Source organism: Thrips palmi, unplaced genomic scaffold, assembly GCF_012932325.1.
Source record: "Thrips palmi isolate BJ-2018 unplaced genomic scaffold, TpBJ-2018v1 HiC_scaffold_19, whole genome shotgun sequence".
Classification (NCBI taxonomy): Eukaryota; Metazoa; Arthropoda; class Insecta; order Thysanoptera; family Thripidae; genus Thrips; species Thrips palmi.
In genome coordinates, this window is record NW_023144628.1 from 14,213,751 (window position 1) to 14,237,721 (window position 23,971).

The 23,971-nt window shown below is 44.7% G+C and overlaps 1 protein-coding gene across 15 annotated transcripts; it reads left to right on the forward strand.

Moving 5' to 3' along the window:
* Nucleotides 1-873: 873 nt before the first annotated feature.
* LOC117645785 lies at nt 874-22,574 on the forward strand. 15 transcript variants are annotated; one of them, XM_034386200.1, is made up of 11 exons: nt 1,729-1,780; nt 2,106-2,180; nt 7,574-7,773; nt 8,015-8,104; nt 8,835-9,029; nt 9,874-10,076; nt 11,511-11,682; nt 13,243-13,468; nt 14,884-15,103; nt 19,235-19,469; nt 22,412-22,574. In XM_034386200.1, exons 3-11 carry the CDS (start codon nt 7,765-7,767, stop codon nt 22,478-22,480), a joined length of 1,419 nt encoding a protein of 472 aa, XP_034242091.1. In that variant the 5' UTR covers nt 1,729-1,780; nt 2,106-2,180; nt 7,574-7,764; the 3' UTR covers nt 22,481-22,574. The 15 variants fall into 15 exon arrangements, with proteins under 15 accessions (XP_034242101.1, XP_034242088.1, XP_034242090.1 ...); XM_034386201.1 differs by having other exon boundaries at nt 7,674-7,773; XM_034386210.1 differs by lacking the exons at nt 1,729-1,780; nt 2,106-2,180 and adding an exon at nt 874-891 and having other exon boundaries at nt 7,674-7,767.
* Nucleotides 22,575-23,971: the final 1,397 nt, after the last annotated feature.

Genomic DNA, 23,971 nt, shown 5'->3' on the forward strand with positions numbered 1-23,971 from the left:
GCGGCCGGGCGGCGTAAACCTACCTTGTATACTTTACCTCAACCCCCTCGCCACGTGCTACTACTGTCAGCCCTTCAACAGGTTATGGGCCCAGCGATATTAAAGCTAAGTCTGTGCCAGGGTATCAAGCCTCTAAAAGTATTCTTGTGTTGTTCTAAAAAGTCCACGATGTCAGAAAAGAACGAGCTAGCCAATCAAGTCACATTAAAGAATGCAGCCACTTACCCCATATGGGCATTCCAAATAAAAATATTATTTGAGGCAAAGGACCTCCTTAAGTTCGTACATGGAACTGTCGCCATAGATGATGTGGAAGTAGCCCAGCAACCCCTCTGGAAGGAGGAGGATGCAAAGGCAAAGTTGTATATAGTTACACTCATAAGACAGTCAACCAATACCTTATGTCCTGTAGCACTGCCAAGGAAATGTATGATAAGCTAAAGAACATTTATGAAAAGGCTGCTGCGCATCAAAAGTGTCATCTGATGCAAGCCCTCCATTTCTGCAAATGGTCCAATCAGAAGACCGCTTTTGAAAACATAAGTGGAGTACAGCAGATAGCGCATCAATTAAACTCACTAGAATACGCTGTAGATGACACGGCTGTAATGACCAAAATTACTAGCATGCCCCAAAAACGGCAATGGAGGGGAGGCTGAGCGAGCAAGCGAGCCGCCGTGGCGAGCGGAGTGGGGGACGTCGGCGCTACTCCATGCGAGCGTGTCGAATGGGTGGCCTGCCTTAGAGTTCACATAAAATGTTGCTCGAAAATTGTGCTAACCACTATGGGGAAGCTGAGCCCGCTCCTACCGAATTCTCGGCACTCGGGGCTCGATGGTGGTGGCCTCTTGAGGGAAAATAAATATTCTGCTACGTCATGCAAGTTTTTAGGTGCGTTCACGCTCATGTCGCGTTGGGTGGCGTAATGTAGCGAACGCGTCAAAAACCACCCAGATTCATTCGCAAAACACAAGAATCAAGGAGGCTTTTGTCCCGTCCGCTTCACTGCGCCACCCAACGCGACATGAGCCTGAACGCACCTTCAAGCGTTCCATTCACTCATTTCACTTATAGGGTACTTCGGAGGACACCTAGACGGGAAGTCAGCGACACAACGGGAGAAACAGAAGAGCGTCGCGAGGCCGTGCTGAGCGGTGGTGGGGGCCGAAATCGGCGGAGTGGGGGGTGAAGGCGGCGCGCACATGCTGCCCCCACTCTGCCCATCCCGGCCCCACCACCGCTCAGCACGGCCTCGCGACGCTCTTTAGTTTCTCCCGTTCTGTCGCTGACTTCCGGTCTGGATTTCCTCTGACGTACCCTGATAGAATCTAACATAGATGGAATGCGGATGTCAGATGCGTTGCATCCGACCGCCGCCCCACTCCGAGCCCTACTGGTTCCGGTTTAGTTCTGTCTGGCTCAGTTCGTCATGCCCTTCTTCCAGAGTTTCGTTCGAAGTGTCTATTTTCAACTGCTAACTGGTCACACAACACAGGTCTGGACTAGATATATTCCTGGAACGGCCTTGATTGTTGGTTCTGCACTGCACGCATCGTTCAAGTTGTTTATTAGGGTCTACAAACGAATCCCTGGACCGGAAGTGCCGAAGCGCTGAAGTTGTTTGGTTCTTACTTTTGTTCGTTGACTTCCGGTCCAGGAATTCGTCTAAAAACCACATTGTAGGCTGTAACTGCGCAAATGTTGACAGAACTGCGCTATACCAGCATCAGTACACTGCAAATCCAAGTGGCGATTTGCTGTGCACGATATCGCTAATAGGGTATTTTTACGAATTCCTAGCCCGGAAGTCGAAGAAACAAAGTAAGAACAAGAACGGCTTCTGCGCAGACGCTTCCTCAGAGTGGAGGGGGGACGTGTGCGCCTGCGCTGAATCCGTTTTGGGTCTTGCTGTGGCTCTTTGACTTCCGGTCCAGGCATTCGTTATAATGCCCTAAAGACCATTGAGGTCGTCGCCGACCGAAATACAAAGGGTTGATTACGGCCGGATGTAGCGCCTGCAACACAACCTACGAGGGAATTAGTGTTTTCCGAAGCGTGATGTCATACGAAAGCATATCATCTGTTTCATATTGTTTTTGACAAAGGAAAGAATAAGAACTAGACCGTACTTCTACCGGAAACCGCGTTCACTGCCTACTCTCTATCACCCCGTGTTCCGGGTTTGTACTTTATCTTGTTCGCTACACTCTCATTCCGTGACATCACGTTGAAACGAACGTGACAAAGTGTCACGTTCGTTTGAGCATTGTGTCACGTTCGTTTGGATGTGAACGATCTGATTTTCGGCCAATTCCCACCCAGACGAATGTGACACAATGCTCAAACGAACGTGACAGTTTGTCACGTTCGTTTCAACGTGATGTCACGTTCCTGGAATGAGAGTGTAATAGAGTACGTCGGAGAAGAACTGGGGCGGAAGTTGAGAAGAAATCATGAAGAATAAAAGTCGGACTTGTATAGGGTACTTCGGAGAAAGCCTAGACCGGAAGTCAGCGACAGAACGGGAGAAACAAAAGAGCGTCGCGCAGCCGTGCCGAGCGGTGGTGGGGGTCGAAATCAGCGGAGTGGGGGTGAAGGCGGCGCGCGCATGCTACCCCCACTCTGCCCATACCGGCCCCCACCACCGCTCAGCACGGCTACGCGACGCTCTTTTGTTTCTCCCGTTCTGTCGCTGACTTCCGGTCTAGGGTGCCTCCGAAGTACCCTATTAGGTGTTCGGGAGCGGCAGAACGGCGACGCAGATGCTCATTCTCTCTAACTTCGCACACATTGTCCTTCATGATTTCTTCTCAAACAGCACCCTTTCCCTGGCGTCGTCTGTACTATGATTCTTTAACCTTTGCCCGGCCAAGATGTCGGGTAATCACTGAGATTCCAAACGCTATGAGTACACGGTAAAAACGCTTCCTGGGAATCCCAGGAATCTCCTGGAAACTCCTATACCCAATAACATAGGGCTCCTGGGAATCCCAGGTTTCGTTTTAACCGTGTATAGCACGTATGGTGCAATGCAGATGAGATATCGCACCATACGTGTAATACGATGGCCCTGTCGCACGTGCGATGCGTTCCGAAAATGCCCTATGCTAATGCATGGGAATAGGGAGGCATCGTACTGGGTCATTCCATGCCAAGTCAACCAGAGCCAAAGCCATGATGTCACCGATTTGGACCAAAGTTGGTGGATCGCCGTTAATTAGTGTTAAGATCGATGCCCTAAAATAGTTTTGGCCAATTTCCAATACTTCCGGAGATATAGCCATACCTCATTTTTGGCTATTTTGCCAAATGTAAAAACAGTGTTTCACTTAAGTGCCAATATCTTGGCTCCTATGAGACCTAGAGTGGTGATTCTGTGCTCATTCGAAAGGAAATGAAATTTCGCATAAAGTGGCGTCGGTTTGGTGTCGATAGATGTGAAAATAGGAAAGTTCACTCTAACGAAGAAACAGTGAACTTAACAGTGTAGTTCCCACCGAACGCCATCTTCGATTTTTGAAATTTTTGTCCTGAAGGTCCATTGAGGTCCCTACTTCATTGTCTTAAAGTATCTCAAGAAGTTCTTGGGTTTTGTGGTTTTTGTAGGGGGGAAAGTAAAACAGTGCACCCGAAAAATGGTGATTTTGCAGTGAAGGACCCGAATTAAGTGACATCAAAGGCAGCCAGCCCTATTCATAGACCGCCTGCTCCGTGTACAGGCAGCGACCGATATCTGAGGCCACTCCCTGATAGGTCGAGTTACTTCAAGCTCGAATCCTCGGATTTTGAACATGGCGAATGTAAATTTTGACTACATCATTCGGTTTATCTTGCCCTAATATATCAATGAGGAGTAGGCTAAAAGTATCCCAAACACACTGGTGAGCGGCGGGCTGTTGCCTACAAGGCAACTTGTTTCCACAGCTGTTGAGTAACTGCCTAGTATGCAGGAGAAGATGCAGCCACACTGTGAAAATTTGAGTCATTACTTGATGACAATTTCAAGGCTAATGTTCCTCACAAGGATGTCATCAAGTCAATTAATGATATTGTTCCCACGCCCATGCAATATGTATAGGAGCTTTGATGAAAATGTCATCAATTTGTGAGGAGATTGTCATTATTTCAAAGTGATCAAAATGTCATCCACGTTTTCGTCATAAAGTGACAACAAATTTTCACAGTACAGCCGCACACCTGTGTGTTTGGGCTACTATTTGCCTGCTTTTCTGGCAACCACTACCACATATCCTTAGTTGCCAACGCGAGCATGACGCAAGCGGTTTTCCTCTTGAAATTCTTCTCCTAATTCAAAATGTCGTTGCCCATGTTAGTTAACAAAAAGTTCTACCCCCCCCCTTTCCGAGGCCGCCTCTGGATCCGCCACTGCCACAGATGTTGAGCAACTGCCCTAGTATGCAGGATGGGACGCAGCCAGCCGCACACCTGTCATGTGTTTGGGCTACTATTTGCCTACTTTTCTGGCAACCACTTCCACATATCCTCAGTTGCCGACGCAAGCGGCTTTCCACCATAAATTTTTAACCGAGACTCTAGTAAGAGTATAATTCAAAAATCCTCGTCTCAAAGTCCATAACTTTTAATAACAGCTTTTAATTTTCAGAGCGTACTTGTAGAGCGGTGTAGTACACTTTACTTTTGGTTACTTGCAGTGGGTGAAAAATATGCTCACTTCGATGAGGATCTTATCGTTCAGCTTGATAATTAGACTTAGCCTTGGAGAAAATTTTACAGAGGAAAACCGCTTGCGTCATACTCGCGTCGGCAACCATGGATATGTGATAGCGGTTGCCAGAGAAGTAGGCAATTAGTAGCCCAAACACAGAGGTGTCCGGCTGGCTGCATCATCTCCTGCATACTAGGCAGTTAACAGCTGTGGAAATAAGTTGCCTTGTAGGCAACAGCCCGCCGCTCACCAGTGTGTTTGGGATACTTTTAGCCAACTCCTTATTGATATATTAGGGCAAGATAAACCGAATGATGTAGTCAAAATTTACATTCGCCATGTTCAAAATCCGAGGATTCGAGCTTGAAGTAACTCGACCTATCAGGGAGTGGCCTCAGATATCGGTCGCTGCCTGTACACGGAGCAGGCGGTCTATACATGGTTGGTGTCTGTGTACAAGGAAGGAGTTGAGCTAGAGTAACCAGATTTGGAGGGTACTTCAGGAGTACCGTCCAAACAAATAATCCGCACTGCAAAAAATTTGTTCGTAAATTTACAAACAAATTAGGGGTAATTTCGTTGCACGAATTATTTGTAAATATACAACGTTTTTATGTTTTTTATCGATTTATGAATTTTTCTTCACGCAGTAGTTTGTAAAATCACAAACTTTTTACAAGTTCCAATTTACGTGGATCACTTTTGTTCAACATTGTCACGCTGATTAAATGAAGATAAACTTGTTTCAATGCATTTTTTTTTTGTTCTATGAAACATCTTGTAGTTCTATGAGACATCTTGTAAAATGACGAAGGCATCACCCTATTTCGTAATTTTACAAGCGATTTGTGCAACGAAATTACCCATGAATTTGTTGTAAGTTTAGGAAACATTTCATATTTCTGTGACCTCACTGTAGTATTATCGTCACTTTTGAGATGTATTTAGTTCGTACCATTTCATGAAGCGATGTTCACAAACAAATTTCACAAAATTAAGAAGATTTCTGTGATGAATAATCCATAAATCGGCCTTTACAAATAAATTTCATAAAATAACGAAATGTTATTGTTACTTTACAAGGAATTTGTAAAATATAATTTCGTAAATTCACAATAATTTCTTACAGTGCGGTGGTGCAAATCCCGTCCGGGTCGCACAAGGGCTGCTGCAGGTGCATCATGGTTTACATGAGCGGGAGGGGTATTTCCGCCATTATTGGTGCTAGCAGGGCACATAGGGGTATTTTTGGAATCGGGGCGACGAGACAAGATGAATGGACCTGGTCCCGACCCCATCGGCCGCTTTTACAAGTTGGACAGATCAGGATCTTCAAAAAAGGGGGTCGACCGACTAAAAAAAATTATTGCAGATTTCGATTGGTCTGAGCAAGACCTTTTCAACGAGGAGTCGGAAAGGGGGTCCAGGAGCCCGACTTCGTCTATTAGTCACATCAGGATCTTGAAAAAAGGGGGTCGACCGACTGAAAATTTTTACTTAAGTTTTGGATAGGTCTTGGCAAAACCTCTTCAACGAGGGGTCGGAAGGGGGGTCCAGGAGCCCGCCTTCATGAGTTATGGGAAAAAGTGCGACGGACTCGTTTTGCGCTCCTGCTGTGCCTCTATTGCAAGGAGTTGCAGTGGCATGGCAAATATGGGTATTTTCGGAATGAGGGCGAAGAGACAAATGAAATGGGCATATTCTAAGGACAGTTGGAGTAAAAAGTGTAAGGACTATTGCATATTGTGAATAGAAGGGCGGGCCTAAGTCACGATGGTACATCGATAACTTTGCTTTACCCGCTCACGGTGTGTGTGATGCGAGCGGGCCGAAGGCCCGGGCCTTCTACTGGCCAAGTTGGGTCTGATGCGAGGGCCGAAGGCCCGAGGAAAGGCCGCCGGCAGGCCAAGCTGGGCCGGCCCCCTGTCGAACCGAGTTGCCGGCGCAGCGAAGCGGAGCTGGCAACTCGGTTCGACGGAAGGGCGGGCCCTAGCTTGTTAGTTTTGCACTTTTTGTCAATTTTGCCAGTTTTCTTCTAATTTTGCTATTTTTCTCTTTATTTTAGAATTATTACTCCAATTTTTATCGGACCACCTTTTCCTTTGAACTGGTCTTTACCTTTTGCCTACCGATGATTCAGTTCAATTCTGGTAGCATTTGGTCGCACGGGACGCTTGCTAGGACTTATTCCCCCGAAAATCGCATTTTAAACCACTGTGCTTTGATGTCACTTAATTCGGGTCCTTCACTGCAAAATCACCATTTTTTGGGTGCACTGTTTTACTTTCCCCCCTACAAAAACCACAAAACCCAAGAACTTCTTGAGATACTTAAAGACAATGAAGTAGGGACCTCAATGGACCTTCAGGACAAAAATTTCAAAAATCGAAGATGGCGTTCGGTGGGAACCACACTGTAAAGTTCACTGTTTCTTCGTTAGAGTGAACTTTCCTATTTTCACATCTATCGACACCAAACCGACGCTATTTTATGCGAAATTTTATTTCCTTTCGAATGAGCATAAAATCGCCACTCTAGGTCTCATAGGAGCCAAGATATTGGCACTTAAGTGAAACACTGTTTTTACATTTGGCAAAATAGCCAAAAATGAGGTATGGCTATATCTCCGGAAGTATTGGAAATTGGCCAAAACTATTTTAGGGCATCGATCTTAACACTAATTGACGGCGATCCACCAACTTTGGTCCAAATCGGTGACATCATGGCTTTGGCTCTGGTTGACTTGGCATGGAATGACCCTACTTCATTGCGATGCTTTTGTATCCACCAATTGACGCTATACTCATGGCGTTTGGATTCTTAGTGACGGCTTGTGATCCAGACCTACTCTGCCCTATCAGCGACCGGTTTCGCATTCGTTTCTAGCGGAAGCGTGACGGGGTGTCCGCGCGGCCGCGGCTGACGTCGAGCTCCACCTTTAAACGTCTCAAGCTTCCTTGACGCGGCTTTTGTTTCATACCTGCAGGACATCGGGTGTCAGTCGCGACTTTGCTTGGACAAACTAACGGCGTTCGCTATCCGTGGTTACCAACCTCCAGGTTTACAGTGCAGCGAAGATGGTAACGGTAATACGACATTGCGTTCACTTCAAACCCAACTGTCTTCTAAATACATACTAACAAATGCATGCTTGCAAGTTCACACTTACAAACGCATGCTTGCAAGCATCCATTTGTAAGTGTGCACTTAGTAGACAGATTGGCTTGCAGTGTTCACTTTTGAAGAAGTATTGACAAGGTGCTGATCGCGCGATCCAAGTATCTTCTCTTACAGTGCGACTGACAGTGTTCTGCCTTTTCATTGCAGCCACTCGCTGACATCAACATGCTGCCAGACCATACGCTGGAGCGTGTGTTTTTCTACTTGAACCCATTTGACCTTGGAAGGGTCTCACAGGTACGTGTTTTTTTTCTCCGTTGGGTCTTCAACGGACGAGGTCTGTTCCACGGTTAGCATAAGTTTTGGGCCCTGTAAAGAAAGATTCAAACATTTTGCATCAGTGCACTCTCATTCCAGGAACGTGACATCACATCGAAACGATTGTGACCAATAGTGTACTTCGGAGGAAATCCAGACCGGAAGTCAGGGACAGAACTCGATACAACAAAAGACTCGCGCGGCCGTGATGGGCATTGGTGGGGGCCGGAATGGGCAGAGTGGTGGTAACGTGCGCGCTCAACCTACACCCCCCCCCCCCCCCCTTCCGGAAACCGCTCAGCTCGGCGGCGCGCGGCGCGCTGCTCTTCTGTTTCTCCCGTTCTGTCGCTTGCTTCCAGTCAAGGTTTCCTCCGGAGTACCCTATTGTTACGTTCCTTTTAGCATGTTGTTAAATCTGTGTAAATAAACGAATTAAAGGCGTTCAATCGAATGTGACACAATGCTCAAAGGAATGTGACATTTGGTCACATACGCTTCAACGTTGTGTAACTTCCTGGAATGTGAAGCATGTCATGCATGAGACTGCGCAAATTCCCGTAAACTTAAGCGTTTCTACGCCTAATATTGTGCAAATTCCTCGTATGCTCAAAATCGTGCTAGTTGCTGCACGTACCAAAACTTTTCCATCGTCCTTTAGTGTGTACACAAATTAAGGGCGCGTCTTAGTTGTGCCGCTGAATGGTTCCAGGTGTGCACGCGCTGGAGCAAGCTGAGCGGCGCGCGCCGGCTGTGGTCCGGCCACCAGTTCCGCCACAAGCTGCGCGCCACGGCGGACTGCCTGCGCTCCATCCGCCTGCTGAGCCGCAGCCGCGGCGTGTTCCCTTACCACAAGGTGGAGGTGGCCTTGGACTCCGCACTCGGCCGCCACCAGATCTCAATCGGGGTACGCCTTGAAAGCTCACTTCAAAATCCTTGGGATGTATTTTCCGTCGTCGTATTTTTGAGAAGTATTCCTTTGCAACTTGCAAAAAGAATGCTTCGCAACGTTACATAACAATGCATTGCGATGTGGGAAACGTTTTTTCTCGCACTTTACGAACTATTTGTTTGCAACGCGAGGAAACTAGTTCGCTTGGGAGTTCGCAACACCTTTAGAAGTGTGTACTGTACTCAGTACTCATGTTTGTAGTGTACTTGTTTCTTGGGAGGACGTTGTTGAAGTAGCTTCATTTCGCTGCCAAAAAAAAAAAATTGCTCTGAAATTTGAATGAGCCTGAACGTCTAGTCTCGTCTCGACATGGTAAAACTTCAAGGTAACAGTGTCCGCGAGTCTAAACACAAAGTGTGTTCTTCCGACACATTTAATGTTACGCACCACAACATTGCTCTAAACGTTGCTGTTATTAATGCAGATTTACTTTTCGTTGTATTTTTGTGCGGACAAATTGGACAAATTTATCTTTTTTTGTCGGAAATCGCATATGAAGTTGTTGAGGAAGTTTATCTGCCTGTTCCTTGGTGTGGACAGTTTTAGCGCCGTTGAGTTGACTGTTCACACTAAATGTCATGTACAATTTTGTACGAGACATCAGTTTTTTGTGCACTCGAAATTTTCGTACGATTTTTGTACGAAAAACTGCACAATTTTCGCCATTTTTGTACCAAATTTATACAAAACTTCTTACAAATTTGTACTACAAGTTCGTGGGCACCAAAAACTGTGATGTCTCGTACAAAATTTATACTACAACATTTAGTGTGTTGACTTGGTTGTCGGTCTGCTGCAGCGCGATGCCGACCGGGTGACGGTGGCCACCGCCTCGCCCCTCACGATGCTGCTGAGCCTGCGGCACCTCGTCTGCGACCGCGTCACGACCCTCAAGGTGACGGTCTCGCAGATGGAGGCGCTGACGCCGTTCGAGGCCCAGGTGGTGTGGGAGACCATCGCCAGCAAGGAGAGACTCTCGGAGCTGTTCCTGACCCTCCACAGGTAAGCGCTCACTGTACAAATCGAAGAGCGTACAGTCAGCTCTGGTTAGCTGTCCCGACAACCGGGAGGCGCCGAGGACAGCTAACCAGAGGCCGGGCAGGTAGGCCCGGGCCCACCCCGGGGCCGGGGTAGCCGGTAATCCCTCGCCGGCCGGGGGTGGTGGGGGGTGTCTCTGGGACAGCTAACCAGGGGCCAACTCGGGACAGTTAACCAGAGCTGACTGTACATTGTATGCTCTAACTGGAGCTCTAACATGCCATGTACACGCTTCCTGATGCAGGCAACTCCCTATCCCTTATGCACTAGATGCATGCTTCAGTTAGCGTGTACATGGCATGTATGCACTATTAAGTGCATGCTTGGCAGGCATGCGCTGGCTAAAGCGTGCTTGCAGGCATGCTCCAGTTAGAGCATACAATGTACGCTCTTCAATTTGTAGAGCAGACAAAAAAGGTACGAAGTATGGCTTGGGGATACGAAGAAAACGAAAGCATCCCACAATCGGTGAAGCAAAATTCCACGTAATACGTGAGCCCTCGTTGTTTGTCCTGGAGTCGGGAGTTCCAACGGACAAACATCGAGGGACGGTGGTCGTTTCCCGCCGTAATCCCTACCTGGAAAGGGTTAGCTCCGGGCGGCGGCCTGCCGGTGGGGCCTGGCTGGAGCCAAGGTGGTGGGGATGACTCGGGGACAAACAACATTGGACTAAACGGGACCATAAACAATCAATTATATACATAGACCAACTGCTACATGCCCAGGCTGGTTGAAGCCATGTGTAACGCCGCTCCCTGATTTTTAAAATGAACTTTATCTTCAGACCCTCAGAGGAAGTTTTATGGAGGAACGCACCGCTCGTGCCGACAACTGATTGTTTCTTTTTTCACTTGGTATTTTACCAACAAGTTTTACTCAAAAAACTAGAAGAGCCAGAAACATAGATTTGAACAGGCTGAATGTAATCAGGCCACCCAAATTGACATTTGTCGAGTTTTTAACCTCGAAATGTTGAAGTGAAAGGTACCGACCAATCAGGGAGCGGCGCAACACATGGCCTCCAGCCTGGGTGTGAAGCAGTTGGTCTATGGATATAGTTGATTGGCTATGACGGGACAAACAACGACGGCTATTGTAAAATGCGTTCAATTCCAATTGCAAGGTAGATGCCTCGTAGACTGTTTGGAAAGCGTCGGTGGAGAAGGGGGTGGGAAAAGAGAGACAACTTCCTTCTCATCATTTTTCTTGGGAAATTTTAGGCCTCGGTATAGGAAATTGGCTTTTACTCTGGATCGAAGTCTTCCCAGTCCACCAAATTGGAAAGCGGACATGCATCCACCCTAAACTCACGTGCTTCAATAATCATTCACTTTTATTTCGCCTAACAGTGCCCCCTTAATTTAACTTTCGTGTCTGTAATCTGCCTCTGGTTTGCAGGGGTGGTGCCATGTTCCTGTGTCCGTTCGAGTGGCCCCAGCGGGGTTTTGTTACCCAGGTGACCTTTAAGGCACTTGGGAACGCCCCGTCGGGATCTTCCGTCTGCGCTCCCGTCCGGTCGCTTCTGGAAATGCACCGCTACCAGCTCAAGTTGTTGTACGTCGTGAATGAGGTGAGGACGAGTTGGTTGGGTGGGTGCAATGTGGGGTTTGCTACTCAGTCAACGCTAGTTTAAGGGCGTTACACTCTCAGACACGTATTGACTTTTTTCTCTCCATTATTGACTTTTTGTCCTTTGCTTACTACGTAGCTTTTCAAACAGCAAGAATATGCAGTATTTCCTTTGCATCCATGTACAATATTGTTCCAGGGTTGCCACGCACCTGGAAAACAGGGAAAACCTGGAATTGTCAGGGAAAATGAAACCATGTCAGGGAGAACCGGGAATACCTGGAATGTCAGGGAATCTGTGGAAGACAGGTCAAATCTCAACTTTCTTGCCAAAAAGTCAAAGTGCCATCCGCGGATGGACATCCTTTCCACGCGCGACAACTCCCTTGAAAAATTGGCCAAAATGTCAGGGAAAATGGCAAAAAATGTCTCTGAAAAACCTGGAAATGTCAGGGAAATCCAAAATCCCAAAAGCGTGGCAACCCTGTGTTCACTGTAAAGACTTAATTGTCATCGATTATTGACTATTTTTTAAGTTCATTGCGTATTGTCTCTTTGTCAACAGCAAATTTACTTTAAGTCAATATAGCAAACAAAATCTTAAATAGATATTGACGAAAAAGTACCTTTTATTTCTGTTAAAAAACCGTTCAACAATGGACGAAAAGTCAATAGCAGTCTGAGATTGTAAGCTTGGCTGCACGCTTGAAAACCTTACAAAGTATATTGAGCATTATGCATACTCAGTGCGGTAGAAAGCTACGGAAAATTCAGTAAACAGTTTGTGGTAATCCTCCGTAGCCTTCACTGTCAATATTCTCTGTAGGACATTACAGAGGTCCCTCGGAGGATACTATAAGAGCCTACGGAGAATATTGATTTGAGGGCTACGGGGAATCTTGGCAACCTAAATTAACAGAATTTTCCGCACCTTTTTGCCGGAGTGCTAATTTACTTAATTATCCGAGGTAATAGTATTTCGTAAATTATGAAGTATTTTTGTTGTAAGCCTATGTATGCTCAAAATGCATTGTTATATCCAACGGCTTTTCTATGTAAGGCCCAAAATAGTGTAGAAGGTTTCCTGAGTGTGTGCACATCCCGTCCCTACTCACCTCCATACGTTAATATCATGCGAAACAGACCCCCCTCTATTCAAGTCCGTAACGTAATAAATGGACGTCCCCTCACTACTGCGTTTTTGGCGTTCGCTCCACGAGCAAGCTCACATGGGGTGTGTACACTCTCAGCACGTTTTTGACTTTTTGCTCATTTTGTCAGTACTTACGCAAGTAATTTATGCAACCATAATTCGTACTTTTCCTGTTATTAAAGAACTACTTAGGAAATATTAAATAATGTACTGAAAATTTTGTTTTTGTACATACTTTGAGGAAGGAAATTGGTCACACTAACTAAAGAAATTACTAAGAATTATGGCTGTTTATACAAATACGTATACTTATACATTTAATGAGGAAAAAGTCAGCATCGTGCTGAGAGTCTAAGCTGAACCAGCAGTACGTGGTGCTAATGGCATTTTTTCTTTCGTCTTTTTAAGGATCAGCAACCCTTACTGGAGTTCTGCCCGTCAGACGCCTTCCATCTTCAGGCCATATTGCTGCCCAGTCTCGTCGGACGGTTGACGCAGTTTCACCGACTTCGGAGCCTGTGTCTAAACTCCCACTTCGCGCATCCGGACGTTCTTGCCGAAGTGCTGTCTTTGCCCGGCATTCGGCACTCGCTGTGGGACCTGGATGTCATCATCAAACCGGGTCATTGGGAAGGTAAGGCTGACACTGGACACATGCGACATTGAACTTAGACTAGGTTTTACAAAAGATCCTCAATTACTGACAAGTTTTTACTAATGGCCCATTCAGAAAAGTGGAGCATATGCAGCTTGGACATCTCTAACATATTTGTTGAAACTTAATTATATCTTTGTTTAAATAGCTTTGTAGTGGTTAATTATATCTTAGATTAAATAGCTTTATAGTGGTTACATTAGCCGTTCTGATCGTTGGATGCTGTAATCTTTTTAAAATAAATAGAAAAATTTGAAAGTGTCACTCACAACCTTTTCCGACAAAAATGTGTGTGCAAGGGGATATTCAGCCATTAGAGGCTCTTTGACTAGGACATGTGCCGGCAAAACTAAGATTTGAATCTGAACTAAGACTTCTTATTTCTAACAATTTTATCTCATAAAATTTAATATTGCTTTGTATTTCTGCAGAGAATATTAGGAACTATAAAGAAACTTGAGAGCAATCCGACCAAAACTGTTGCGCTGAATCCTTTTGCAAGGCAAAATAGTGCAGTTGCAAGATTCCAACAAATGTAGCCTTACAACTTCTTTTCCTCATTGTTTACTTTTTGTTATTGCAATTTGGATGTTTGACAATATATTCGCTTCCAACTATGAAATATTTGTTCTTGAAACTTACATTCAGGATTTGCTTGGATCATTTCAAAATTACTTAAAATTTTAAACACGAGAAATTTTGTTTCCAAAATAGTAATGGCATCACGATCGTATTTTGATTTCTAGTTGCTAACCGTAAGATTAACTTAAACTCAAAGTTGAGGCACCCGACTTCCATTAACTTTGGAGTTACTGAAGTTTTCGTAACAAATTTAGTCGTTGGTCTAAATTCTCCGTGCCAAGAACCAAATGCTGTTGAGACTTAAATGTTGCTTTACAAGCTCATTTTTGATTTGCCTACCCCGTGGCAAAGCCGGATTTAACCAAATCCAGTACAAAATGAAAAAAAAAACCACATTTTCCAAAAAAAAAAAAAAGGCCAGCCACCCAATGTATGTGTATGTTTTTAAATCTGGCTTTGCTGGTCTGTTTGCATGTCCATTGGGCTTTAATATAAAAATTCACACCTCCATAAACTTTTTGGTACTTTGCAAGGAGAAATTTTAGTAAACGATTAAAATAATTCTAAAACCTTCGTAACTTTGGAACGAATGGGAGTTGGGAGTTCAGGCTGTAGGCTGTGGCTGTAAAAGTTTTTCATAGTAAGCAACTAATCACCAAAAGGAAAGCACTGGCACCCATACTTTCGAAGATAGTCTTTTTACCTCTCAATAATCTGCTAATGGTTATTAATTCAGCTTTATTAGCAGATATTTCACCTACTCCTCGCATTAAGACGAACACCTCGCCGACTGATGCCCGACTTGCTTGTAGATGGAGAAGGTCTGAGCGTGCAGGCACTGCTGGAACTGCTTCGTGGCTTCGAACACCTCCGGAAGGTGCGCCTCATAGGCCTGTCCGTGAGCCCCGATGCCCCCCAAAGAGGTCCTTGGAACCTGCGGGGCCTGATGAAGAGTCTGCCCCAGGTCAAGGCGATAGTTCTGGACGTAGATCCCTGCATGCTGCCTCTGGACGTGTTGGTGCCTCACGAAGGGTGAGTCAATCATTGTTTTTCGCAAGTACTAGTATTTCTGATTGGTGTTCGGCCATTACAGCTGTCATACCTCGATCCGTTTTCGCTCGGCAATACGTTCATTCATGCATGTATGGGTACATATATGAAATGCTAAAGTACAATGCAAATTAGAGCCCTCGCCTTAATTGCCTATATCAGGGATGTCCATAAGTTTCAGCCCACACACTAAGTTATTATGTAGGTTTTTCTGCGCGTCAATGCACGAAATCAAACGTGCATTTCGTAACGCAGGAATTTGTGCGCGACAACGCACGATTTCGTGCGCAAGTGTGCAGAAAATCGTGCATTGTTGCGCACAAATTTGTGCGTTTCGAAGTGCATGTTTTATTTCGTGCATTAGCGCGCAGAAAAACCTACATAGTAATTAAGGCCAGGGACAGGTGAAAAAATTATCTCAGAAACTGCTGGTCCAAAACTTCTTATTTTCTGTCAAAATCTTACTCCTAATGAAAAACTATTTCACCCAAAATCCCATCCCATAATATCAAGCGGTTCCTAAGATACAGGCTTTTTTATAATTTTGTAAGTGTTTGTTAAAAAATTTCTGTGCGTTTCCCATTTTGGTTTATTGACCTAACCGACATATTTTTTTGTTCGTCTAAGTCCAAAGAACAAACGCAAGTGACAAATTTTAGTTTCCGGCACTGATATCAAAATACCAAATTTTCAACTTCGACATTTTTCAAAAACCAAAGATTTTCCCTTTTTTTTTGTAAAAACCAATATCCAAAACCATACTTCTGGGTGGAATTTACGAAAACTGTCACTTGCGTTTCCTCGCAATAACCTACTGAGTCAGTGGAAAAAATATCATTGACGACACTTCAAACTGTATGCGCACAGGACCATTCAAATGTTGAAAAAATGTCTTCGGAGAAAAGGGCGTTTAAAGTTTGGTGACAGATTTTGATGGATTTTCAGCCAAAACAATCTTCTTGCGCATACTATTTTGTCGTAAAAGGTTGACCTGGATATTTTTCACTTCTTCGATTCATTTTTTTTAAGATACCAGCATGCACAACTGAAAATGTACAATGTCAACAATGTACAAAATAGACAAGTTTTAGTGACTGCTTAGATGAAAAAAGCATGTGATTACTAAATAATGGAAATTTTGAACTAGGCATGCTGGAATCTTTTTAAAATGAATCGAAGAAGTGCAAATGTGAAGATGAGCCTGAAGATGAACAGTCCAAACAAGACAATTCGACTGGGTTCAAGACCTGGCATATGCCTTCAAAAATCAAATCTTAGCCTCTTCATGAGCTCATGGTCTCTTTGAAGTATGATTGGCTGAGCGATAGCGAAGCCCGTTACTCAGGTGGGGTTGAAAAGTTTTGTCTGTCTGTCTGTCTGTCTGTGTGTCTGTCTGTCTGTCTGTCAGCACTACTCCTCCTGAACGGCTCGGCCGATCTGGCTGAGATTTTGCACACTTTTTGGGTATGTCCTTGGCTCGGCACACGCGAAATTTCACTATCCTAGCTCAACTGGTTCAGTTTTTATAGCCGAAAAACACCTAAGAAACGGCGAAAATCGAGTTTCCTGCCGGCAAATATCTTCTGCCTTGAAGAAAGGGGGGTCAGGGGGGCAGAGCCCCCCAGCCCCGGCAAGTTGAAAAGTAACAAGGGTCAAGATCGTGTTATCTGTGGATGAAGCAACTCTATCTGGAATGAAGGGGGGTCTGCGGGGCGGAGCCCCCCAGTATGCAACAATTTAGAAGTAACCGACGATGGGCAAGCCATGGCCTGCCGAAGGCAGGCTAGCGCCGCAGGCCAAGGTAGGTCCGCCAGGCGCGGATTGGAGGAACAGGCAGCGAGACATCGCGAAGCCTGTTACGACAAGACGCGGTCTGGCGTAAACCTACCTTGTTTCATATTCCCAACAAATTATGACAGTGGGGTTCATTTTGAAAATGGCAAGATTTTCACCAGAACCCCCCCTTGATGGCAAAACGGACAATTTTACTAAAATGTCGGAAATGCAGAAGTGTGCTAAAAGATGTATTTTAAGGGGGGACTATACTGAAAATGGGTTTTTCCAGGATTACCAGTGCAGAAATTTTCTCTTGTTTTCTTTTGATAGAATATTACTCAAAACTATTTCAGCCGAAGTATGAAAATTTTCGGCCAAACGGTTTAGGAGATATTCCGAGGTAAAGTTAAAAATATATGTTCACTAAAAAGTTTCCTTGCGTCGTATTTTTGATGTCAGAAAATTCTACTTATCGTTTTTATTGTCCTAAAGACCTGTTCTATAGGTTCTCTAAGCCGCTTGTTTCATTTTCGATCTCAAAACCTTTTTTTTCATACGCGCTTTTTTTACAAACAAAAAATGGTCAAAATTGCTTAAAATTGACCAAAAACTGACCATTCTCTAGTGACATTCAAAAATTCTGACCAAAATTCAAAAATCCGGCTTAGAGACCCTGTGGGGAACAGCTTAAGGAACATCTGGTAAAAATTTTAGCCACGTAGATAAAAATTTATGACGAAAGGGAAACTTTTTAACGTTAAAACTAAAATTTTGAAAAAACACGAGAAAACGTACACTTTGCGTGGGTCTACGCGACGCTGCCTTCCTTCCGTCGGCTTTTAAAGATTCTTAATATATTTTGTAAGAAGGAACAATGGCTGTACCGGCTAGACAAAGGTCTGAACAAGGTATTTTCGTGAAAATCCAATTTCACATTTTTGACCGAAAACGGCCATTTTTTCAGTATAGTCTCCCCTGAAGCACTTCCAGGTCCCGGATAGTCGAAGTCCCGACAGATCCTGAAACAGGAAGGTCCAAAGGACCACTTTCCACCCAGAACTCATTTCATTAAATTTCACCAAACTTCTTCATTTTTTCACCTGTCCCTGGCCTTAAGTGTGTAATTTTACCAGATTTTATTTTAGTTAGGATTGCTTTACTGGAGATCGTCAGTGGCTAAGGTTCGCGGTTAAATAGTTCTGGGTTGCTTGGGGCACGCTACTACACGGCTTAAACAGAGCAGCAGGGGTTTCTCCGGCGGCAAACCCTGGCAGATTTGTCCTCTTTTCCCAAGGTGACTTTGGGAAACCCGGATATAATCTTAGCTGTTTGGCCTTCGTTGGGGATTTTGAAAAATGGTCAAACAAAAGCCGGCAGAGGTAGTCAATAGTCTGAAATTTCCCTCATTGAGAGCTGACGAAACACAGAACCATGTTAGAACAACGATTGGCCGGTATGCCCTGCAGCTTTTCCACTGTTCAAAGCTCCACACTAAATGTTCATGTTAAATTTCTATTCGATACATTGCAGTTTTTTGTGGAGATAAAATTTTTGCACTTATATGTTTGCGATTTTGCAGTAAAAGAGTTAACCATGTGCAGGTTATAGTCACAAACTTTCATCTTAACCATAATGTGGTGACGGAGTGGCAAATTGCGTCCAACAGTTTCGTGTAAACCGCTACTTGTATTTCAAATCATTTCAAACTTATCACAACGAATTTCAAGGGGAAGCGTACACCAAAATTCATGCTGTTTCCCTCTCGACTGTGCCGTCTCTTACACTGTGAAAATTTGTTTTCACTTCATAACAAAAACGTGGATGATATTTTCATCACTTTCAAATGCTGACAATCTCATCACAAATTGGTGACATTTCATCAAAGGCCCTATACTTTTGGCATGGGCGTGTCAATAATGTCATTAATTGTATTAATGACATTGTTGTAAGGAAAGTTAGCCTTGAAATATTCGTCTAGTGACGACTCAAACTTTCACAGTGTACATGCAAATTAGTACATATGTGCTCTAAACATCGAAGAGCGCACATTGTGAGCATGCCTGCAAGCACGCTCTAGCTAGCGCATGCCTGCCAAGCATGCACCCACCAGCGCATACATGCCATGTACACGCTAACCGAAGCGCATCTAGTGCGTAAGGGATAGGGAGTTGCCTGCATCAGGAAGCGTGACCATGGCATGCATGCATGCACCAGTAAGTGCACGCTTGGCAGGCATGCGCTAGCTAGAGCGTGCTTCTAGGCATGCTCTAGTTTGAGCATTCAATGTACGCTCTTTGATTTGTAGAGTGACCTTCCCGCTTCATCGTGTGCTTCCAGCGGCGAGTCCGTGGTGCCGGACACGCTGACCGCCCTGAAGCTGGAGCGCTCGACAGTGTCGGTGCAGGCACTGCACAAGCACTCCGCGGAGGACAGCTGGCTGGTGGAGCTCCGCCAGGTCATGAGGACGGCCCCGCGCCTCCACGTCATCATCGAGGCCTCGTCCTGCTTCGTCGCCGATCGGCGCCTCTCCAAGGTCGTCATCATGCCCCACCGCGTGGCCGAGGCGTGCAAGGTCAAGTACACTACGAAACCATGGCATACGGCGTAATGAAATTTTCAGTCTCCGCACTTGGAGGTGCAGGCAGAGTTTGCAGTTTCCACCGAACTCCCGATATTCCCAACGCTAATGAAAATCCTGGGGGGGGGGGGTCGTTTTACAAAGCTGGGGAATGCTTCATACTGCCAAACATTTTCACGACTGTGCCACGTACGTTGTCGACATGAGCAGCTGCAGACAAGCACGGCCAAAGTCAAGCCCCCCCCCTTCCCCCGCCTCTCCCCTCTTCTTTGCAAAATCCTTCTCCCTCTCCTGATTTGGCACATAACAACTGCTGGGGAGTTTCCAAAAGCCAGGGCAGGGACAAACCAGGACAAACAACTCTGGGGTTTTCCTTCGCGGAAGCGCTAATCCCGGAGTCTGCCAGGGACCGCTGGCGCCTCAGGTATATAGATCTCTTTGCCCCTCCTACGGCTCCCTCCCTGGACCAAGGTCATATGACCTTACCCTGGACCGTCGTTGCCTAGCAACGCGAGCCAAACAAATCTCAGGAATGCACTGGATTCCAAACGCTATGAGTATAGCACGAATGGCGCAATGCACTGAGATATCGCACCATACGTGCAATGCCTCAGCCATATTGAACCTTACGTGCAATGCGTGCCGAGAAGGCCCTATGCTAATTGATCCTTGAAGCGGAAGAAAGGGGATAACTCAATTTTCATCATTTTTCAGGAGAAACAAAAAACTGTTTGCAGTGAAAAGTAAATCCATTTAGATGATGGATGTAATTGCATTTTTGTCAAAAAAGCATCAGTAATAACTAAAAATTTTTAAAAGTGTAACATCACTCTGTAGACGGTTTCTGTGATTTAAATCTTTACATTAGAATGAACTAAGGAACCATGTTTACTTAGTTCTCCCAAACGAGATGGAATATGTAGACAACTCAAGTGGAACTGAGGCCTGCGTAGAGTCTATATTGCTGTGGAACATTTTTAGAGTTACCTCTTTTTCCATTAGTTTTTAAATGAATTCGGAGTCAAGTTGAGTTGACTCTTTTTACATCAGAGTCATAAAGACCTAAGTTGAGTTGACTCTTTTTACGTTAGATTCATAAAGACACAAGACTCCTTTTGCTATTTTGTGAAACGGAGTAATGTGGACATCGGTTGAGTTGAATCCATTTTCCAATGAACTTTAGACCGTGAAAAGGGTCAAGTTGAGTTGTATCCATTTTCCATGTGGATTTTCTCCTAAACTGCTGGGAATTGAGTCAAATAATTTGGTGTAAAGATGCAAACTATCCTGAGGCACAATAATAAGATAAAAACTCAACTTGGAGATAAGTCAACTTACTCCCTTCTTCCGCTTCATGGATCAATGGTAAAGAGTCAAGTCTTGAAAGAAGTGGAATTTGGAGGCAAGTCAAGTGAAAACTATAGTTGATCCAGGAAGCGGAAGAAGGGGATAACTCCATTTTGACCATTTTTCAGGAGCAACAATAAACTGCTAGCAGGGAAATCTAAAACTGAACAGTGGAATGTTATAGATAATAACAAGTCAAAAAAACGTAGTTTAAATTTTGAGATAAACATCAGGAGTGTCAAGTCACTGCGTATGGGATATCTGTGACTTATCACTTTCCGCTAAAATGGAAAACAGAGTCATCTCAACTTATATATCTTAAACGAAGTGGGATTTGGAGACATGTCAAGTGGAACTAAAGTCAGCAGAGAGTGTTGGTTCCTCTGGTGCATTTTTTGGACTTAGCTCTTTTTTTCGATTAAGTTCTTAAAATTAAGGGGGGGTAAGTTGACTTGATTCCTTTTACAATGGATGGCGAATTATTCCCTTCTTCCGCTTCCTGGATCACTGTTATCATGAAGTGTTTGTTACTCATGTGTACGTTTAGGACTTAGCTCTTTTTTCTGTCATTAAACTAAGTTGACTTCATTCTTCTAACAATCGATACATATAAACACAAGTTGAGTTATCTCCTATTGATAATATTTTCAATGGAGTCGTGTTGACTTTGGTTAGCTCTCTCCTTTTTCTGTTGGGATTTTCTCCTCAACTGCAAGGAATTAAGTCACATAATTGGGTGCAATGATCCAAACCATACCAAGGCACAATAATAGAATTAAAATCTGTTTTTGGAGATAAGTGGAGTCATTTCTTTCTTTTGCTTCCTGGATCAAATGAGATACTTGTGATATCCTGGATCCTGAACTTTACTCCTACGAAGCCTTAACGTTACCATAGATGATTAAGTTATGACCTAACTTTTAATACTTTAATTCTTTATTTGATGAGTACTTTCTTTATGTGACGAGTTATTTTTTCTAGCTTCTGGACTTTAAAAGCATAGTCTTCATACCTTTAATCTCAAACTAACATTGCCACAAAGTACGATGTTTAACCAGTGTTTAACCAGCAAGTTCATTTTGGAGTGAAATTTTAATCATCTTTAAATGAATTTATTCTTTTTGTTGGAGGCTCTAAGCCACATGAGTTTCTGAGTTATGGAGGTTTCCGTATACTTTTAGTCATCTGTTCCAAATCCTCATGACAGAGAAAACAGTTCTGAGACATCTGATTCTGGCAATTGTACCTTTCAAAAAATGACTAATAAGATAGTGTGCCTCATCAGGAGAGTTCAGTCCATTTTTTTACGATGCATATATTTTCTTTGTTCTTATGTAAGAGATTATGACACAATTTGATCGGTATTATTTTTGTTTTGAGAAAACTTGAAGAGATATTTGTAAATGAACACCGCTTTCTTTTCCTTATGCCATATGAGATTTATTTGCCAAGACTTAAACGTCAATGCAGAAGAAGGAAACTTAAACCCTTCAATTGTTGAACTTCCACGCACCCCGTTCAAACACCTCTGCCTTTCTCTTGGTTTATCGGAGTATAGCTTGTTACAACTTGATCTTTTTTGTTGACAGGATTGCCCTGGTTTCCCTGCACCACAGAGAGGATTTTCGACAATCTACATTGAAGACTACTTCCTCTAGCTGTGATGTTCACTGTACTGCATATGTTTTTTTCTACTGCTTTTATATTTGATCTTTGAAACTTTGACTTTTAATAAATTAGAATAAGTAAAGATTCATTATTTTTCTTAGGCGTCTTGTCGTTGCAATGTTGTAATATTCTGTTCCATAAAAGAGCGGCGGTGCTCGGTACCTTATGAGCTATTGACCCTTTTTGAGTTCCCATGGCTTCCATCCCTGGACCGCCGTTATCTGCATGCCACCGCGAGTCAAATCGTAGGCACACGACTCGTGCCAATTTGTACACATGATACCAACGATTCGCCCCTCGGTGCAGGCAGATGCGCTCCGCTGCTGGAAATTCCGCCGAGCACGTTCGGGCAGCGTGGGGTGTGCTGGGCACCTTCGGGCGTGGCGCGACCTGCGTTCGGGCGCGTTCGGGCGCCGCCGAAGCCGAAGGCGTGCGACTCGAGCGCCCTCTACTCGGCTGCCTGGCCGCCTCGTGCCACGGAGAACGAGAACGCCAGGCCAGTAGTCAGCCGTCGGCCGCGCGCCGCGCGCTGGCTCCTCCTGCCCCTCCAGTCGGCTCGGCTCACTGAATGTTGAGGTACAAGTATGTACGTGGTGCTGCATAATTGTTAACTTGTGTAGTCTAGAAACTGAAGAGATTGCATGGCATGCTCCTCCTAGGAGTCAACCACAAAGCACGCTCCTCCCAAGAGCATGCTTGCAAGCACTCTCTAGGATGAAGCGTGCTGCCTCACTATTATATGGACTTAAATCAACGAAGAGGCACGCTTTCATCCTAGAGAGTGCTTGCAAGCATGCTCTTGGGAAGAGCGTGCTTTGTGGTTGACTCCTAGGAGGAGCATGCCATGCACTCTCTTCAGTTTCTAGAGTACCGTCGTGCATAAGACTGTGCGTGAATTTGCATAAATGTATGCGTCTTTACGCATGATATTATGCGAATCCCACGTATGCACATAATCGTGTAAGTGGCACGTACAAAATTCTACCTAAACATTTAGTGTGTAGGTCAAGGCTCTCCGCGTCCATCGCTGCGTCCTGCTGTCATCGCCTGAGGTTCGTGCACTGCAAACTCTACGTCAAAACCAACGTCCGAGTTTCCCAGACGCACCCTGGAAAACAGCGCATTTTTCCAGGGTGCGCCTGGGAAACCCGGAAGTTGTTTTTGCCGTATCAACTGTCTACTGAGTGTACAAATGCATTCTTGCAAGTGCACACTAAATTACTACTGTGTACTCTTTCTGTGCATAAGTTTTGCTGAGAGTTGTGCTTGCGTTCTGAAATGCACGAATTTGTGCGCAACTAGGCACGAAGGTGTGCGTTGTTGTGCATGATTTCGTGCGTTTCACGCGCATGCGCTAATGCTGTGCACAAAAAAAGGACACGTAGTAATTTAGTGAGCACACGTTTACTATTGCAAATGCGGCAAGTACTCTCTTACCAGCTGCATGCTTGGCACCGTCACTTCATGCTACGCAAGTGCGA

Bases quoted from the DNA above. Each gene is read 5' to 3' on its own strand.
- LOC117645785 (XM_034386197.1), top strand. The intron at 8,105-8,834 runs GTACGTGTTTTT...GAATGGTTCCAG, and splicing joins ACCTTGGAAGGGTCTCACAG to GTGTGCACGCGCTGGAGCAA. The intron at 11,683-13,242 runs GTGAGGACGAGT...CGTCTTTTTAAG, and splicing joins TGTTGTACGTCGTGAATGAG to GATCAGCAACCCTTACTGGA.